Source organism: Penicillium hispanicum (genome assembly GCF_028827665.1).
Source record: "Penicillium hispanicum strain IBT 35686 chromosome Unknown utg000006l_segment0_segment0, whole genome shotgun sequence".
Taxonomy (NCBI): Eukaryota; Fungi; Ascomycota; class Eurotiomycetes; order Eurotiales; family Aspergillaceae; genus Penicillium; species Penicillium hispanicum.
Genome location: NW_026623198.1, coordinates 262820 through 282293, shown reverse-complemented (window position 1 = coordinate 282293; position 19474 = coordinate 262820). Strand labels below are relative to the sequence as shown.

Sequence of the window (19474 nt, the reverse complement as noted above, 5' to 3'; positions counted from 1 at the left end):
GAGGTCTCAAGCATCATCCTCCACCACCTCCTCGCCGTAATTTTCCTCCTCCTTTGCTTCCTTGTCAGAGAGCGCGCCCTGGGCCTTCTTGTCCTCCTCCATGCGCTCGGTCAAGAACACATTGATTTCTTCCTGCAGCTTGGGGACCAACGATTGGAGGGCAGTCAAGTGGGCCGATTTCGCTGCGAGGGCGTTGGTGGACGAGGCGGCAGGGATTGAATGGTTAAACGTCCGAGTGGCATCCGGGGCAGTATAGGCAGCATGTAAATGAAGCTGGGAGCTGGCCGCCATGATGGCAAAGGAAGCAGGGTTGACGAGGAAAGATCGTGCGGACAAGAATGATCGTGGGGGAAGGACGATCGGGCCGAGGGTGACTAAACCCGAAAGGGGCAAAGTGGACAGCTCGGGGAGATCCAACCTTGGAAACCTTCGGTCCTTCTCAACACTGCCACACCCCCGGAAGTATTAATCAACACCGGCACGACCATGGCCGACTCGCCATGAACCCCATTGTCCGCTCCACCAACTCCCCGGGGCGTCCTGCGCGCCCCCCCGCCCCCAACTATCGCTATCCTCAACCTCCCGTGTCGGACGAGGACGACGAGGACGACGACTCTGACGAGGACGAATTGGCTCGCCCCGGGTCCTCCGGCAGTGATGCCTCTTCCAACGTGACCACGGTCTCCGCGGCTCCCGTCACCCCAGTTCATAACCTCAGCGGCTACTTCTCACCTCATCCGCGCTCCGCCTCCGCCACAACTTCGCCCCAGCAGGCTCCCGCAGCCGCACGCCCAATGCCACCAGAGAGCCGTCGACCGTCGGGTCGAGGCCCGTCGTCTGAACTCCCCAGACACCGGTCTCGACACCACTCGCAAGGCTTCTTTGAGCCCTCACTGCCCACCGCCTCGTCCGATCCAATGCCACCTGTCTCGGCGTCTCGCATCGCGGCCCAGACGGCCATGCAGCAGATCAAGCGGGCAGATGAGTTACGACAACAAGGACGAGCTGGCAGTGTCTCCCCTCCTCCTCCTCCTCCTCCACCACCTCCACTCGTGCCGCAGCCTCTGCGAATCAACCCCTCCCCAAACGTGGCCACGACCGCGGCCAACGTGGTCTTCCCGCGGGCCGGATCGGCGCAACCGTCCGAGCAACCCGAAAGTAAAAAGAAGAAGAAGCTGTTCTCCAAACCGAAACACATCGGAATCAGCCGAGATAAGGACCCCTTTTCCCGGGACCGTGGGCTGCCCTCGCCGAGCAAGATCGGCGGTGGCCTATCACGCATGGTCAGTGCATCCACCACCAGCTTGGCTGACTTGCCCTCCAACAACTCCTCCATGTACAATTTGTCCAATGCTTCGGTCAGTACAGTTGTTCCAGCCGATAGCAGACCGCAGCTTGCCCCCCCAGAAAAGGAGCCAAAGGACAAGGACAAGCACAGGCACCACTTTCTGTCCCGCCAGAAACTCAAGCTTAAGGACCGGGACGATCACTACAATCTTCCTCTTTCTTCGGCATCGAGCAATTCACGGCCTGCCGACCCCAACGCGCCACAATCTCTCTATTCGTTCACCAGTCCTGCGTCCCCAGCACCAGGTGCAACATTCGGCAAATCAGTCACTGGCTTGGATTTGTTGCACGGTGGGCGGGCCCTGCGCGAAAAGAAGAAGGAAGAGAGGGCTCTCGCCGAATCAGAGCAGATCGAATGGCTTGCGAACACTTCTGCCAGTGTAAATGTCACCCCTGGTGGTGGCCTCGCGGGGCCATCCTCCTTGAATAGCTCAACCGGTGTCCTCGGGGAGGCGGTTCTGCGGGAAACCCTCCAAGGATTTGGACTGAATAATATGTCACCGGAAGACGCATGGGACTTTCTCAAAGCGAAACTGCTGGTCATTTTCGACGGCGAGGATGTGCGGATTGCGATTGAGGACCTCAACAAGCTTGTGCTCGTTCACCTACAGCGCTGTGTGCAGAAACGCACACCCGCATCCGTGATCACTGATTTGCAGGAACTTCTCGAAACGGGCTTTGCAACCCTCAACCACAGCTCGCTGGTCGGCATCCCGGACGACAGACTGGTCCCCCATCTCGTCCAAATCTGGATGCTGGTGTTTGGTACGATTTTGCCTTTCATCCAGGCAGTTTTCCTGCCCTTGGACCTAGAGTTCAAGGGCTGTGGGTCGATCATGACAAGCCGCGAATCCCGGGAGTTCTGGGGTGCCCTGCCGGCTGGCGCCTCGCTTGATGTACGGAACCTGGTTCTGATCGCCTTTCGGGATCGCATGATCTTGAACCGATATGAAACTCTCAAGGCCATTTTCTCGCGCCTCAGTCTCGATAGCATCAATACTGGCTTCCCCACGCTGAGCGTCACCGCCAAGAGCACCGGCACCGGTGGTCGTCCTGGCACCGCCGCCTCACTCGATGCAGCCCTTGGAAGCTACAATTCCCAGTCATCCACCTTGCTGAGTACAGGCGTGGCGGACAGCTATTCGTCTGACTCGATGAGCGCTCTTGCCAACCGGCCCACCAGCAGTGACTCGCGGAGTCGTGCAGCATCCAACACCTCCTCCAACCCCGATCCACTCATCTTCTCCTCTGTGTCCTCCCCGCCAACCTCCAACCCACGGCCTACCGTGATTCATCGCGCCGGGTCGGCAGATTCCTCGCACGTCATCACTGAGACAGTTGGGCGCATGTTACAATGCGTCAGCGTATTGGCCAGTGTGCAAACTGACGATGCCTCCCAAGAACGAATTGAGATCCTCAGCAAAGCCCTCAAACACAACTGGCTTGGTCGTGGTCGCACGGGCCGTGACCGTCGCGGTTTCGTGGGAGCCAAGATCCGACCTGTCATGGTTGGAGGACCGCCATCGGTGATTCCAGACGACAATGAGTCTCTGACAACGGCGGGCATCAGCATTGGCGCTAGCACGAGCACCAGTGGCTCGCGGGCCCGTGGCGATTCGTCATCGTCGGACTGGAGTGGCCAAGGGATGGGTATCAGCATGCGCAGCGGCGGGAGGCGCGAATTGAGCGTTCTTTGAATTTCTCTTTTTTACGACTCATGATGGCGGATTTGGCGGGAAATTTTGGCGTTCCTGTTCCAGGTTGGGAGGAAACTGTGGTCTTCGTCTTATGTTGATGTCTTGTTCTCCAATACCCAGCTCGGTCAATTTTATATTCTCTACGATGCTGGAGCCTGGTAGAATAGTTCTCAGAAATCTCATTTTCGGAAACTACCGAAGATTACTTCGTACAACAACTCTCTAACGAATGCTGTGCTTCCGGTGAGCAGGCTCGCCGAGTTCTCTGAAATGTCAACCCGGACCAACCCGTCCGCGCGTCATCTCCATCACATCTCTCCTCTCCGTTTTCACATCAACCACCTACCTCGACGAACCCAAGCCTAGCAACGGACTTGGCTTGGTTAGTCTTGCAAATCGCATCCAAAACTGACAATCAATGCATATCACAACTTACAGAGTTCAGCGATACTCTTGCTCTGCTGCTCAACCTCGTCATCGCCCAGAGTCTCGGGCAACTGGCCCAACTTCGTCTTGATCCGCTGATACCGACGCTTGAGACTTTCCACCTCAAACCCAAGCCCTGTGAGTCTATTCCACGTCTCGGTGATCTTGACCCACGAGCTACCGCTCGCCTTGAGCTCGAACATCAGCACGTCTTCCGGCGCCGCCTCCTTCCACGAGCCCGGCAACCTCATCATCTTGACCCCCGTCGGCGTGGCCATGCTCCTCTTGCACTGCCGCTTGCTGGGGGTAGTCGCCGTCGAAGACGGTGCGCTGGCGGGTCTCTTCCGGGTCGGCGTTTTGGCGTCCACGCTCTGCGTGCGCCGGGGTGTCTTGGGGGAGCTGCTCGCGCTCATGCTCGCGAAGTCGCGCGGTTCGCGGTTGATGAAATGCGTAAATGCGCCCATTGGCGGGGCCCGCTTCAGAGGGGTCGAGCCGGCGGATTTGGACTTCATGGACAGCAGGCTCGTGGTCAGGTTCTGCTTTGGAGTCGTGGTGTGCTGGGGGGTTGTGTTCTTCGTACGCGAGCTGGAGGTAACTAGCTTTCTGGGGGTGACCGGTTTCTTGGGGGTGACCGGGTGCTTAGGGTTTGTATTAGTGATGTTATTGAGAAATTCAGGGCTGGACCGCTTTTACCTGAGTGCCACTGACACTGACGGATTCCAGATTCATTGGGCCGTGGGTAGTCAAGGGAGCCATCATATTGTCCTGTTGGACCTGATCGATGGGATTCATCGAAGTCCGGGGACGGGTGTCCCACTGCGCCGGCATTGCAATGGCCATCTGGTCGGGCATCGGGTTAGCCCCATGGCCAAGCAGCGGGTTAGCCATCTGGCCGCGTATCGGAAGAGCCATGCCAAAAGACTGCTGGGGGCCGGCAATGGGCTGCGGAGGGCCGTACTGCGGACCAGCGGCGTGGTTTTGGGGCTCCTGCATGGCAAGGTATTTCTCAATGTCCTCGGCGGTGATATCAGTGAGCTTCTGGCGCTCCTCCTCCGTCAGGAGGATGTCGTCGAGGTACACTGGATCCATGGTAAGAGTTCAATCGCGAAACACGCTTATGCGAACCAGTTCAGGGGGTTAGGATGAAAGGTAGAAGATTTGGGGAGCTAAGGACGTGTTGTTGTTGTCGTTGTTGCTATGGGAGAAAGTGAAATGAGATGGTAGTGGACTGCGATGATGGACGTGACGTGCAACGTGTTGTGGGTGAACAATCCCAACCAAGCGTCTGCTTCTATGGCGACTAAGTATCTACACAGCATCACTCAGAAATTTGGCCTACATAATGGCGTGAGGTGAGCTGGACGCCGTGTTCTTCCCTCACTGATCCCGAGTGGCCGTGAGTGCATACGACGTCACCGACCTATGCGCAACATAACTAGTTATTACGCAGAAACGAAGGTGCCTTGTGGATAAGGTAGGGAAAATAGTGTAGAATCTAGCAATGCTTTCTCGCAATAATGATGACTAGCAAACCCAGTCGAGCGGAGAAAGGTGTATCGGTATCTTCCAGCAATATCAATCTTTGAAAGTCAGGCAGCGCTCAAGGAATCAGAAGTCGCTTATTGTATAATTCTTTCATAACCCTTGAGGAATACGAGGACCCAACGGCGCCCCCAATGCCCCAGTTGTAAGGAGGATGCACCGCAGAATGTACGTGATACGAAGCGGTTCATTCGCAGTTTTAAATTATTAAGTGACTTAAATCGACCTAATCCAAGTTAAAACTGGTTAATACTGGCGGGTGCTAGCTGGTGGATACAGTGATCCCCTATTAAATTCGAATAATCCAGGCTATCAAAAATTATCGATTTAGAGGGTGTTTGAACTTAGGGGGTTGTGTTTGCAAAGATTAGTCTTATATAATACATATCCTATCCATATGTCGCATGTATACGGGCTCTATCCTGATACAGGGTTCCCAAGGAACTTCTGCAGTAGGCATATTATGCAGAAGTACTCAGTACGTTCTTTCAACAGCTACTTCTAGTCGTGTAGCTACCTACGCAGATATATGACTAGACATCTTCGAGAAATCAATGATCGAGTTTCGAAGTCAAGAGGTTCGACGGATTTTGCTCGTTTTGGCATTCCTGACTATGGTATGCTATAACCATATTGGTTCGGCCTCGGAAAATTGTTCCATCTACTGAGGCTTCGAGATTAAGGGGGTACAAACTTGCGGGGATCACTGTAGGTTGGGAGACATGTTACATGTACTTTCAATTGGCTGAGCTTGCTGGATAAATCCTTGTAGCCATTAGCCTTCTAAGTCGGTTGAAGATAATAGATAAAGGAACGCATTTAAAAGGAACGCATTTTCTGCACAGATTACTGAGTTAAGCTGGCCATTACTTATGTTTTCTCTCCGCCCCAGATCTTCGACTCATCATGGCTGACACGAATGCCAGCACCAAAGGGCCATCATATTGCCCCACAAAATACACCCGGTATGTTGAGGCCATGAGCTATCCTGAATTTCGAGATACCTTGATATTGCCCGCAGCTGCAGTGATGATTCCGCTTTGAATTCACGGCCGTGTCCCCGATCCCAGGCCCCGGCCAAACGACAATCGCAAGCTTCACCCTTTCGTGCTTCGATGGACATAGAAAAGCCATACGGAATGCCTTGCCAATCCGAGTCGATTCTAGGATTTGATTCGTAAGGGCTTGAATAGCCGGGAGCGATGCAGATATAAACTTGATGCAGGTGACGGACGATCTTTACAAGCTAACTCATAGGTCACATTGGTCCGCTGGAAGATTTTCTAGGTATAATATATATCTATCAGTCAACATCCTCTGAAGTGCCGTGCATGGTGCAAGTGGGCTATGTTGATATGGCCTCAGCCTGCAGCTACACGGCAGTTGCATTTGGATCAGGAGCAGGCTCCAAGTTCTCCATTGTGATAAAGTCCTGCCTAATTGGAACGAAGGGTGTGATGTCTTGCCCAAGTTTTTGAATGATCATTGGGGATTTAATCGGATGCTTTAGGTCATCCTGGCTCATCGCGCTCCTCACATCGATCCTGCTTTTCACTGTGGGGAGGGGCGATTCGATGCTAACTCTCGCAAGTCAGGCGGGCATTATGAATTTGGTGGTTATCTGCGCCGGCTGGGGATTCAGGTTATTCAGGCTGAGCTTTGTCACCGTGGCTACCATCGATAGTCTTGAGTATGGTGGAATAATGGTCGTCGAAGGTATTCTTTGTGACAGTGTAGGCCTTTTATAATTCCAATGTTCCTCGTTGTTGACGACAAGGGCCATTGAAATGGCATCTACATGGAGTGCTTTCTTATTTCATAGCTGGAATGTCTTAAATAGGTCCAGGCATGGGTTCTTTCAAAGAGTGTATTCTGTAGGCAAAAGAAAATATCTCTCCGATTGCCATTCTATCGTTGTTTTCTCTGTCCAAGATTCATCTGCTTTAACCATCCAACTATATTCAGACTACTGCAACCTTGGAATCAAAATCAACGTCGTCATCTCATTCGACCAATTCCTATTCACGTTTTCCATTCAAGATGAATCACCCAAAAGTTCTACAATTCCAATCCGGCCATGGTCGAGATTATTCGACGCCCCTGGGAGTCCCCGCGGTAGACGATGAGGAGGACCAAGGTACAGATCTCCCAGAACCAGACAGCTTTATTCTTCCCGACTTGAAAGAACTTCTCAGTAACCCTCTTTTCTTTGTGAAATGGCTGAACGAAGTCACCGAGATCCTGCGAGGCCATAACCTGCACCGACTGATCGACATCAACATCCCGCGGCCGAAACGAGCGAGCCCTATCGCGCACGACTGGCAACGCATCTCCATCCAGATCCAGCAGTGGCTCGCGGAGAATATGTCGGTGGCCATATACGACCGTATCAAGAAGCGTGGCTACCGCATCCTGCTCGCGGACGAGTTCGTCATGAACGCCCGAATGACGCTCCAAGACCACGGCATGGCTGCTGTGAGCAAAGTCACCGATCGGTTGTTCAGCACGCGTCGCGCGGATTTCGGCACGATTCCGAAGTTTGTGAAGGCGCTTCGCGAGCGGTATGAGCGCTGTCGTGAGGTCGGGCTGGATGTTAAGCCGTATCTTGTCCTGTCTCGCCTGTTCGGTGAGCTGCGTCGGGATATCCCGACATTTATTGAGACGAAGACTGCGGAGATCGACGCGAGGGGGGATGGGGATGTGTGGAATAATGTGACTGCGGACGACGTTTTTGATACATGCGACTTGATTGTCAAGAACGTCAAGGGGATCTTGGTGCAGTATCCGAATGTATGTCAGCGTCAGGGACTACGAGACTGAGCATGGCTAACTGCAATTCAGAGAGCGCAGCCGAGTGGGCGAACTGTGCATTGGCCAGCAAGCCTCGACTAATATGTCTTATTCGACTGGATAGGAGATATGGATCTGCATCGTGGTTGGTAGTGTTGATCTAGGATTCGGACTTGTTTGAACTGGCTGTTGAGGGAGATGATGGGTTTGACAGGATTCGTAGACTGCGTAGATATTTTTTACATATTTTCTGGCGTTGGTGTGACTTGGCTAATGACTAGGCAGATTCAACTTGCTCTTGCTCTTCGTATTCCTTTCGCAGCTTCTGTTCATTTGAGTGTCCCTTGGCGATAACTATTCCTGTACTCTGGAGGTCACCAATAAGGAGACCAGAAAGGATAAGTCTGCTTGCTATCCACTCTAGATCCATCTTTTTATGGAAAGTAAGAGTAAAACAGTGGGAAAGGTAGGACGGCGATCACATTGCATTGCTGTTGCTTCTATTCCTCTTCAAGAAAGCTTCTTCCAGTGTTATAGCTTCCAGTCAAATGGAATCAACCGAACCAAGCGAAGCATCATCCCTGGGAACCTCCCGGCGGATGAATTCTCAGCTGCAGCGCCATCAACGCTTATTCGGACAATCAAAGGTATCGACGATGACATACCACAATGACCAGCAGGAAGACCAGGACTTCCATGTCGTCACCAACGGCGCTGAAATACGCAGATCATGCGCAAAGTATCAGGCGGTCAAACTTAACAAAACCGGTGAGAACTAGACAAGTTGAGATATCAGGACAAATTTAGCTGACCTAAGGAACAGTTGCATGCTTGACCGAGTGGTTAAGGTGGCAGATTCAAGATATATCTTTCCGTCGTATAACAGAAAATCCTGCTGGCGAAAGCCGCGCAGGTTCGAATCCTGCAGCATGCAAAGTTTTTTCTCATAGTCATCCTATAACAATGTACTACTATTCACTATCTTAATATAATTATGTACTTAACTAAGTGGTTAAAGTAGTAGGTTTTTTAACATATATCTTTCAGTTATATAATAGCCAGAAATTTTGTGAGTAAAAGCTATATAGGTTTAAATCCTATAGTATATAAACTTTCTTTTATAGTTATCCTATCATAATCTTTTTGTTACAGCATGTGCCCAGGCGTATTAACCAAACAAGCCAAAAGACCAAATATGCTAGAATGCTATGTTCTAGCATGCCCGGGACCGATATAAGTAGCGCGCATCGTTAGCCTAAGGGGGACCAGTGCCCTAGTCCTAACCAGCATACTGCGGTTAGGCCCCTAGAATATGTCCACTCATATGAGTGATTAGGAAACTTGTTTCACTTCATCTTTCTGCGTTTTCCACACGCTCACAAGGGCCAATGTCAAAAGGAACCTCGGGATGCACATGGACTATCTCGATATCAACGAGAAACGATAGTCACGCCGTGAAGGGAACCTGAAGCACCAGGCGAGACTGGTGTTGGATAGTGCCCAGGGGATTAGCTACCAGACGATTCAGCAGTGTAAGCGACATGCTTGTCTACTTGATGTCATTTTATCTCTCTGATTTCTCTCATTGACATATATTGGTGAAGTGCAAAGGATCTATTTGGACCCCAACGCCAGAACAAAGGCTGATGATCCTACGACTCGGCAGTTATCTGCATTTATTGTCCTGCGCGAGGCATCGTGGTCCTTTCCCACCAACTACCATTTCGCTGCACGACAATGCATCCATGTCGATGTCGACACAGAGGTCGAGCCCATGCATCCCGCGACAATCAGTGTTCTTTCCGGCGCGCGCCGCAGAAACTCTCCGATCCTGCACATGTCAACGGGATGCTTTCACACCGCGCCCCCTGGATTGATCTGGCCTGCTTGGCCAGGGACACGAGTTTCCACCACGACGTTGGACTTGGAGCTCATCCGTGCGGTCGGGATGTCGTGCCTGGGGGCGCATTCGCCCGGTGGAGAGCAGGAGGCGCAGTTGGAAGTTACTACGGCCGTGGAGAGGGTGATCCGGGGCATTTAGACTCCTGGCAAGGCCGTATCCATGGATGGAGGACTCGGGGATTGCCAATCCATCCCCTAGATGGGGGAGGTGAATGTCCGAGGCGAGCTCGAAGGTGGGTTGGGGAGGTCAGCTCCCGGTCATGGCTGGTCTCGCCAGGAATGACCGACGATGGTCCGGTTACCTTGCAGTCCTCCTACGCACGAGGCTGCATGATGCAATTCACGCAGGGACGGAAGAGGGAAGATCGACCGCCGATGTGGAGCTCGTCTTCCCCGCAGCTCAGCCGTCGGGAAGAGAGAAGCCCGACTGAGCATTGACAATGTGTCTATCTACTTCAGGTACCTGCGTCGGAAAACCTCAACAGCTGCGTCGCTTGGGGTCCTCGACAGTGCGATCGCCAGCGTTCGACGAGATGTGATCTATAGACTGCGCGCAACATGGGTGGTGACGGTCGTACCGACACTGCCCGCGATTGGCCACGATTGGCCACGATTGGCTTGGGCGCAGGTGGAGGTCGATGCGACTTTGGAGCGGGGCTCGCCTCGACGTATCCTGGCTAGGGAGATTATGATGATATACCGATCATCCCAGTAGTCGTGCTACGTCCAGCGGGCTGATCGGAGCACGATTCCATCTGCGTGATGCGGTGTGGAAAAGACTGGAAATCAGGGCGAGCAAAGCTGGGGAAAGCAGCGACCAATGATGAGACGGTCGAATTGAATATCGGAAAATACAGGTTGAGTCCTACACCCAAGTTCCTGGAGCATTCATTCCTCACGCTGGAAAGATCGCGTTGCAGCGACATTTCCGCAGCCAATCGGCAGGCGGGTCTGGGGTAAAGATCAATTGGATCAACTCGAAAGGACTTGCTTCCACTTGGAGCGCTAGCTCCGGCCTCCCCTCTCTTGGCTCTGGGTTAGCTTAAAGCGTGGAGTCCATTCCCCCGCCTTTGTGGTAGCGTGAAATCCCGCTCTCTCATCTCTGCTCGTCAATCCCATCCGAGCGCAACCCAGGGACATGTGAAGCGCGGCTTCTCCCTGACCTGCGTTGATGCTGCAGGCTCTGCATTGGGCCTCGGAAGCTTCGAGCAGTGCGCTCTCGAGCCTCCAGGGACGAGCACTAGCGATCGCGGTGGACGCCCATGCTCCATCACATGGAGATCACTCTCTGCGGTGCCTCGGACGGCGATCTGTATCTCGGTTGCCCTCCACCGAGTCTGCGCCTAGGTCAATAGTCCGGGGGGGGGAGCTTTCCTCAAAATGATGCGCCAGCTGGTCGATCGGCGGCCAGAAATTTCCGACATAAAGACCTGCTTGCGACCTGAGGGGGTGGAAGTCCGGTCTTGTTTCTTTCTTTTCTGTTTACTCCTTCTCGTGCAGCGCCTTCAACCTATAGCCGACCCGAAGCCCATTGTGAGTTCATCAGAGGGGCACAAGGTCTCGGAGCCCCCGACAATATGCGTTTCGTGCCCGTCCTCGCGACGGCTCTCCTAGCATTGGGCAATGCAGCTGGAGCTTCTCCTGCGGCTTCCGCGGCCACGGTGGTGGCTGCTGCCAACTCTCCTGCAGATGCGGCGGATACAGCGACAGCAGCGAGCGCGGCGAATCAACAAAGTGCATCTCAAGCGGCCGCAACGACGGTAGCGGCTAATCAGGACCAGCAGGCCACGGCTGACGCTGCTACGGCCAATTCCAATGCCAATACAGTCAACGCGAACACGGCCAATGCCAATGCTAATGCCAACACCGCGGATGCCATCAACTCTGTGGTCAATTCGATCAACGAGCCCGCTGCGACAGCCTCTGCCAACAGTGTGACCGTCAGCAGCGATGCGGCCGCGAGCACAAACGTCGCCGCGACCACCAGCGCAGCTGCGGCCACCGCCAGCTCGTCGCCCGCAGAGTCCGGCCCCAGCCAGGCCTCCGAGTCGGCGGGCGCTTCGTCTACTGCCACCGGGACCAAGTCTTCCTCGTCGGGCTCGTCCAGCACGGACTCAAGTCTCTCGTCGACCATCTCGGGTCTGCTGTCCAGTCTAACGGGTGGCAGCAGTGGCAGCGGTGGCCTAGGGTCGTTGATCACGGATCTGGAAGAGCTGCTCAAGGGGCTGGACAACCTCCTCGACCCCAACTTCCTCAATGAAGTCACCTCGACCTTCAAGTACCTGTCCACCAGTTTGGCTCCCCCGGTCGATACCAACATTCGCGAGCTGCTGAGCGACGACAACACCAAGGCGCTGGGCAACCTCATCACCAATGCCAACACGCTGCTGTCCACCAAGAACACTCAGACCCTGTCCAACATCCTGTCCAAGGCCGACAATCTCCTGTCGGACAACAATCTGAACCAGATCCAGAAACTGCTGGATAACCTGGACAAGGTCAACGATCTTGTGGACAATGCGGACAGTCTCCTCTCCAAGGGCAACGTTCAGGAGATCGAGACGCTGGTCAAGAACGGCAACACCTTGCTCTCGACCTCAAACACCAACAGCATCGAGAAGCTTCTCAACTCGGTCACCAGCATCCTGCCCGAGCTCCAGGGCTTCTTGACCAAGGAGACCTTCAACGAGCTGTCCAACCTGCTCACCAACGGCAATTCCCTGTTGAGCAAGGACTTCGTGACCGAGACTCAGGGTCTTGTCAAGGGTGCCTCGGATCTTCTCACCACGCAGGTCTCCAATGCGCTGAAGGAGATTCTCAACGCTGTGGTTCCTTTGCTGCCACAGCTCAAGGGCTTCCTCACAGAAGCCACATTTACTTCCATCGAGAATCTGCTCAATAACGGCAACGATCTTCTCAGCAAGGACTTCGTGACCGAGACCCAAGGTCTAGTCAAGAGTGCTTCGGAACTCTTAACTACCCAGGTGTCGAATGCTCTCAAGGAGATCCTCAATGCAGTGGTTCCGTTGCTGCCACAGCTTAAGAGCTTCCTCACGCCAGCCACATTCACATCGATCGAGAACCTGCTCACCAACGGTAACTCTTTGCTGAGCAAGGACTTTGTAACGGAGACGCAAGGGCTTGTCAAGAGTGCCTCGGACCTACTCACTCCCGCCGTCTCGAATGCACTCAAGGAGATTCTTAATGCCGTCGTTCCTATGCTGCCAGAGATCAAGGGACTGCTCAACAACAACACTATCTCAGATATTGAGAACTTACTGTCCAACGGCAACGATCTTCTGACCCAGGACTTTGTCACCAAGACCAAGAACTTGATCAACGCTGCTGGCGATCTGTTGACCACGCAGGTCTCGAATGCTCTAAAGGAGATTCTCAACGCTGTGGTCCCCTTATTACCCGAGCTCAAGTCCTTCCTGACCAAGGACACTCTGGACGAGCTCGAGTCGCTCTTGAAGAATGGCAACGATCTATTGACAAGCGACTTTGTCTCCAAGACCAAGAGCCTGATTACCGCCGCCGGCGATCTGCTGACCGAGAACACTGCCAACTCCCTCAAGGAGCTCCTCAACGCCATCGTGCCGTTGATGCCCGAGCTCAAGTCGTTCCTCACAAAGGCTACCTTTGACGAGCTGAGCAACTTGCTAGCCAATGGGAATTCCCTGCTCACCGGCACCTTTGTCAACGAGACCCAGTCGCTGGTCGCGAGCGCGGACAAGCTGCTCACTCCCAGTTTGGTCTCTGGTCTCAAGAGTATCCTGGACGACGTGACGCCGCTGCTGCCCGAGATCAAGAAGCTCTTGACCAAGTCAACCATCGACGCCATTCTGTCCTTGCTGGCCAACGCCAACGACCTATTGACCCCCGACTCAGTCAAGGAGATTGGTTCCTTGCTAGGCAACGCCAACGACCTGTTGACGCCAACCTTCGTCAACGAAACCGAGGGCCTGATCTCCGGTGCCCACGACCTGCTCTCGCCGTACGTACTGGGCGGTCTAAGCGACCTGCTCAACGCCCTGGTGCCCGTCGTCCCCGACATCAACAAGGACTTCCTGAACCACACCACCCTAACCAACTTGACCTACCTCCTCGGCAACGGCACCGAGCTCCTGGACACCTCCTTCGTTGGCGAGACCAAGGACCTAATCACGGAGGCCGGCGACCTGCTCACCCCCACCAACGTCAAGTACCTCAGCACCCTCCTGGGCGACCTGGACAAGGCTATGCCCGAGCTCCAGACCCTGCTCCAGCCCACGACCCTCAAGGAGGTCACCACCCTCCTCACCAATGCCGGCGATCTGCTCACGCCCAAGTTCGTGAACGAGACGACCGAGATCATCAGCGACGTCTCCGGGTTGTTGCCGCTAGTCGAGGGTCTGCTCAATTCCCTGTGACACATTTGATGGCAGTGGGCTCTGAAACACGTATTTGCATGAGTGAAAGGAATCATCCTGGATATGAATTAATGTTTGTAATGAGATTACTCGACGTCTTTATTCCTCGTTTGTTTTTGTTGTAGTTGTAGTCGACGACGGCCATACTTCTGGTCAGAGTCGGGAATAGGCGACACGGTCTTCCGCTTGATTTCTCGTCGCTTTCGATCGCGATGTCGAGCGGGTTTGAGAAGTGTCGCCGAAGGCGCGACCGGTTTAAATCTGCATTTTGGCATGGTCCGGATGGTCATTCTCTTCGAGTCGGGCAGTCTTTGATGTCGTTGGCCGGTTGAGGTATGCAGGTCGGTATCTGGAGTGTATATGCCGCAATAAAGGATGGATACAGTCTTGGACGCCATGACTCTCCGCGATCGTGGTCAAGTTGAGATCGCGATTTGATCTATATCTACAACGATCTGTCACTGAACAGCTCTGTATATATGGTGCAAATACCAAAATTACCACGATAGCAGTGTCTGGCGAATCAACGACTGGCAAGACTACCCGAGTCCTCATGGGACTGATGGTGGACGCCTTCAAGGTCTAGAATGGCCTGCTTGCAAATAACCCAGACCCGCCCATGCATGATCTTTCGGGCTGACTTGACTGACAATGTACAGATGAGTCAAACCAAGCTTGGGATATACGGACGAGGCAACCAAGCCGACACAGTTGCTTATCCGAGTCGGGAAGACTACCCTATGGGAAGGCCGGCCCGCCGCCGGGAGTTTTTGATGGCGACGATCCCAGAGTATCCTGCATGCATCTTGCAGTGCGACGTCTGGTGATTAGCAACTTGCTCGCCAGCAGCGATGGCTGTTGTTATCAGGCTGCTCCACTCGGCGCTTCGGAATGCAGAGTTTTCTGGCCACTGGGCCTCTATCGGCGAATACATCGAGTCGTAGCTGTAAAGTAGAGCGAGCAGTGGGGTGTAATGTGGGGTGAGTCTCCCCCAACTCCCCAGAAAATCTCTCGTTTCTCTTTCTCCCCAGGTGAGATATTTAAAGCCCTTTGCTTGCGTCGTCGGTCTGCGCACTCGAGCTTCTCACGACTTTGCGTGTGCGCTTACCTGCCCATCCAGAATTTTCAGTGCGATCGTGCCCCCCGGAGACGCACAATGGCCCCCCTCGCCACGCTCGTGAACAGTCCGCCAAGGTACCTGCTGGCTTGCATGCTGTGCGCCGCAAATGGCCTCTTGTTCGGAATGGACACGGGCATCATCGGTCCAGTGACGGACATGAAAGACTTCAAAGCCGCGTTTGGAGGAAGTCAAAACGCAACCATCCACGGCCTGATCGTCTCGTCGATCCTGATCCCGGCCGCGCTCTCGTCCTTCTTCGCCGGCCACCTGGCTGATAAGGTCGGGCGCCCGATGGGCATCAGTATTGGGACGTGCATCTTCGGCGTGGGAGCCGCGATCGAAGCGTCCGCGGTGACGTTGGGGATGTTCATTGGCGGCCGCGTGGTGGAGGGCTTAGGCGAAGGGCTGTTCTTGGGCACGCTGGTCGTGTACATCTGCGAGGTCTCGCCGACCAAGTACCGGGGCCCGTTGACGACGGGACCGCAGCTGGTCATCACGGCGGGCATTTGCCTGGGCTACTTTACCTGTTACGGGTCGTCCAAGGGCATTGCGTCGTCGCTCTCGTGGCGGACGCCGTTTATTCTCCTCGCGTCGCTCGCCATGGTGCTCTCTGTCGCTTCTCTGCTCTTGCTGCCCCCGTCTCCACGGTGGTTGACTCTGCATGGCCGGCATGCTGAGGCCACTGCAGCGTGGGATAAGTTGGGCGTCAGCCATGCTGAGCGGGAGAAGGTCGAGCTGGAGACGGTGACCCCCGAGGACCCGGCGGCCGCACACAAGCCCAAGCAAGGCACGATGGACAAACTGCTGGATATTTTCTCCAAAGACGTCCGATCCCGCACGGCGCTTGCGGTCTTTATGATGGCCGCGCAGCAACTCAGTGGCATCGACGGCGTGCTGTACGTATGTGGTTCTCCATCCGATCCCTGTTCACCATGGCCGAACTAACTTTAACCCAGTACGCGCCCTTACTGTTCCAGCAGGCCGGACTCAAATCCTCCGACGCCAGCTTCTTCGCCTCCGGCGTCTCCGCGCTAGTGATTTTCGCCGTGACCATCCCGGGATTGATCTACGCCGACCGCTGGGGACGCCGGAGCAGCATTATCTACGGTGGCATCGGCCTGGCAGTGACCATGTTCGTGATCGGCGGCCTATACGCCGGCCACGCAGTGCACAGCTCCACCGGCGCCGGCCGCTGGGTAGTCATCGTCTTCATCTACCTGTTCGCCGTGATCTACTCCCTCACCTGGGCCGTCAGCGTCAAGATCTTCGCAGCGGAAATCCACCCGCAGCGCACCCGGGCCTCGGCCACGACCCTGGCCCACTCGAGCAACTGGCTGGCCAACTTCTTGGTTGCGCTGACGACGCCCATCCTGCTAGCTAAGAGCAGCTTCGGCGCGTACTTTCTCTTCGGCGGGTGCGCGGTCGTGACGGCTATTGTGGGCGCGGTGTGGATGCATGAGACGAGAGGGAAGTCGCTGAATGAGATCGAGGCGGCGTTTAACCGCAGGGCGCCGAGGTCGAAGAAGAGCTTTGTGACGATTTTCGAGCGGCCGGTCGAAACGACTTTCTAGATGCGTTGGCTTTCACTTGCTGATGAGATCGGGATAGAATGCGCATAGACGGACATGATACAAGCAAAACGGGGATAAATTGGATCGGACATAGAGTGGTTTCGATAATTATGACAACAAGTTCAGTAGCGCCCATTTGATGACATCCCAGGAAGACAGACGGTTGTAGTATATTATATCTGGCACATTCATGTCAAATACATCTATTCGGATAGAGCGAGCTCCACAGTAGCCTCCGTATGCTGGACCAATGTATCAATCATCGGCACGGGGCTCTTGTCAGCATCCAGCAGGAGTCCAAACTCTGTACAGCCCAGAATAATTGCCTCGCATCCCTGCGCCAGCAGGTCATCGATCACCTTCTGAAATTTGACTTTGGCCTCATCGGTAAAGATGCCTCGCAAGAGCTCATGGTCCAACGTTTCATGGAGCATCTCCTGCTGTTCTTTCGCGGGGGTAATGGCCGTGATGCCGTAGTTATCCAGCAGCCGTCCGCGGAAGTAGTCGCCCGTCATGGTTTGAATGCTGCCGATCAATCCCACGGTTTGGAAGCCATAGCTTTGGATCTTCTTCGAGGTCGCGTCGACGATGTGCAGGATCGGGAGGTTGATGGAACTGATGATGGGTGGGAGAGTGCCGTGCACGGTGTTGCAGGCAATCACGAAGAAGTCGGCGCCTGCGCGTTCCAATTGCTGGGTCAGAGAGACCACGGCTTCTCCGACTTTGTCCCATTGATCATTGTCTCCCCAGGCCTTGATTTGGTCAAAGTCTGTCTGCACTAGCACGAGCGTGGCGCAGTGTTCTGGTCCGAGTTTCTGGGTTATGAGTCGGTTGATGTGTTGGTAGTAGGACACGGTACTGGGCCATGCCATACCACCGATCACCCCGATTGTCTTCATATTTGTCCTGCCATTGTGAGCTAGAGATTGAGGTGCATGATCAATAAAAATCAATCTTACAGAGGCCTTCTTGAGAATTGTTCGAATGAAGGGAATGAAGGAATTCCTGCACGGATATGGTGCAGCAAGCAGTATTTATCTCTGACCTATTTATCTCGGGGTAGGGAGAGGCTGAAGCATATTGATAAATGCCCCGATAGTCTCGCCCCCCTCAAGTGCCATCTTGCCCCCCATTTAAACCCGTTTGAGTAAGGCCTATATTAAATCGGGGGCGGAATGTACTCGAGGGGCCAAAAGTGTCAAGGTGCTATCGCCCTGTGTCTATTGTGCAGTTTCTGAATGGTTGCCCAAAATGTGCAGACGTTAGATACGTTAAAGCGGGGTTTGGTACATATATTCGCACTTTCTCGTACTCAACGTCGGATATGATCCACTTATCGTCATAGTGCTTGACGCTAATCAATCTTGGAAACCATCCATGAATTGTTCGGCTATATTATATCATCGACCCTAGCAAGCCACTCGAGCTCGCCGCATGGCCGTTCATCTAGACGTGTGCATCAAGCAACTATTCTTGAATGCGGCTCCGGATGAACCATCGTCAATCAATATTGGTATATTTCATCAGACACACACAAATCCGTCAAGATTGAACACAGCCAACGCCGAGGAAGTTTATATTACTATCGCAGTCACTGATTTGGGTGAAGAAAATGGCTGGTTCTCATTCTGCGAAGGGTCTTATCAGTGGAAGCCGCCTTTTAGAAATCCCATTTGCTTAAACTTAGAATCAGGGGATATTGTCGCTTGGAGTGGGGGTACCGTTTATTCTCGCACTTCTGGGGGTGGTGAGATGTTTATTACTCCTGTTTATCCACTATCTATCACTTTTCAACTGCACAGATAAGATGAAAATGCTTCATACATGACAACTCATGGGTCCATCGGGGATAATCAACATCGTGCTCCCAGTCTAGTAGTAGTCGATGCCTTAGTCGACTCGAGAGGCTGTAAGGGTCGGCATAGATTGCGACTTTCACAAAAGGTAGGAGATAGTCGTGGCTCGGATGATCCAGGTCTTTGTGGAGGATCGGTGATGATTGATGGCTCACGATTCAAATTGGAGCCTGCTTGAAGTTGCGACGAAGGTACGCCCTATACGTGGTGATTGCTCAAAAATCGCTAGTATTCGGGCGTGCTTAGGAGCCTACAAAAGTTTCCCCACTTGATTCAATCCGAAGAATTCAATTTTTCAAACTTGACGCCTTTCCTACACGGGAGGATAAACGTCTGTTCATTGAATTTTTACGCAAAATCCTTCAGTGGGAGAGCGTCGGCCGAGTGCAAGGCAGCCTTACAACGATTCTTGGCTTCATTATGATCCGTGAAGCATATATTGGACTATTTTCGTTGGCTACTCAGACATCACCATGAACAACAAATGTGGGATATAAAATCACAGCTTGCAGCACTCCTCCGTGTCTTCCATCATAACACTGCGGTTCTCCTCCTGTGTGGAAACAGCAACGTCCAGGCCAGGATTTCCAGTGAAAAAATTGACAGGCTTGAGGCCAACCACCATCTTCTCTGAAGGCATGACTGGCCAATCTTCAATTCGGGGGTTGTGTGTCGAGCCGAATGTATGCCAGATCACAATGTCCTCGTTGCGTACCGAGGATTTCTTCCCACTGGGGTCATTCTTGCGACGTCCTTCAATAGCCGTCGCGATACCGTCGCCACCGCTGGATTGCATTGTGTGTCGGCCAGA

At 53.7% G+C, this 19474-nt stretch overlaps 8 protein-coding genes across 8 annotated transcripts; 4 read left to right on the top strand and 4 right to left on the bottom strand.

Annotated features, from left to right (window-relative positions):
• Positions 1–6: 6 nt before the first annotated feature.
• Positions 7–291, bottom strand: N7459_006453 (uncharacterized protein; the record flags this gene model as incomplete). The annotated part of the gene is made up of 1 exon (XM_056945621.1): positions 7–291. One exon carries the CDS (start codon positions 289–291, stop codon positions 7–9), a length of 285 nt encoding a protein of 94 aa, XP_056797620.1.
• Positions 292–500: 209 nt separating this feature from the next.
• On the top strand, positions 501–3044 carry N7459_006452 (uncharacterized protein; the record flags this gene model as incomplete). Its single annotated transcript, XM_056945620.1, has 1 exon — positions 501–3044. The coding sequence occupies one exon, from the start codon at positions 501–503 to the stop codon at positions 3042–3044; it is 2544 nt and encodes an 847-aa protein (XP_056797619.1).
• Positions 3045–3469: 425 nt separating this feature from the next.
• N7459_006451 (uncharacterized protein) lies at positions 3470–4559 on the bottom strand (the record flags this gene model as incomplete). The annotated part of the gene is made up of 2 exons (XM_056945619.1): positions 3470–4108; positions 4164–4559. The coding sequence occupies 2 exons, from the start codon at positions 4557–4559 to the stop codon at positions 3470–3472; spliced, it is 1035 nt and encodes a 344-aa protein (XP_056797618.1).
• Positions 4560–7052: 2493 nt separating this feature from the next.
• N7459_006450 (uncharacterized protein) lies at positions 7053–7832 on the top strand (the record flags this gene model as incomplete). Its single annotated transcript, XM_056945618.1, has 1 exon — positions 7053–7832. The coding sequence occupies one exon, from the start codon at positions 7053–7055 to the stop codon at positions 7830–7832; it is 780 nt and encodes a 259-aa protein (XP_056797617.1).
• A 3449-nt stretch (positions 7833–11281) lies between these two features.
• Positions 11282–14116, top strand: N7459_006449 (uncharacterized protein; the record flags this gene model as incomplete). Its single annotated transcript, XM_056945617.1, has 1 exon — positions 11282–14116. The coding sequence occupies one exon, from the start codon at positions 11282–11284 to the stop codon at positions 14114–14116; it is 2835 nt and encodes a 944-aa protein (XP_056797616.1).
• Positions 14117–15272: 1156 nt separating this feature from the next.
• N7459_006448 (putative MFS sugar transporter) lies at positions 15273–16807 on the top strand (the record flags this gene model as incomplete). Its single annotated transcript, XM_056945616.1, has 2 exons — positions 15273–16136; positions 16193–16807. 2 exons carry the CDS (start codon positions 15273–15275, stop codon positions 16805–16807), a joined length of 1479 nt encoding a protein of 492 aa, XP_056797615.1.
• Positions 16808–17010: 203 nt separating this feature from the next.
• N7459_006447 (aspartate/glutamate racemase family protein) lies at positions 17011–17706 on the bottom strand (the record flags this gene model as incomplete). Its single annotated transcript, XM_056945615.1, has 1 exon — positions 17011–17706. One exon carries the CDS (start codon positions 17704–17706, stop codon positions 17011–17013), a length of 696 nt encoding a protein of 231 aa, XP_056797614.1.
• A 1456-nt stretch (positions 17707–19162) lies between these two features.
• N7459_006446 (uncharacterized protein) lies at positions 19163–19459 on the bottom strand (the record flags this gene model as incomplete). Its single annotated transcript, XM_056945614.1, has 1 exon — positions 19163–19459. One exon carries the CDS (start codon positions 19457–19459, stop codon positions 19163–19165), a length of 297 nt encoding a protein of 98 aa, XP_056797613.1.
• Between the last annotated feature and the right edge of the window lie 15 nt (positions 19460–19474).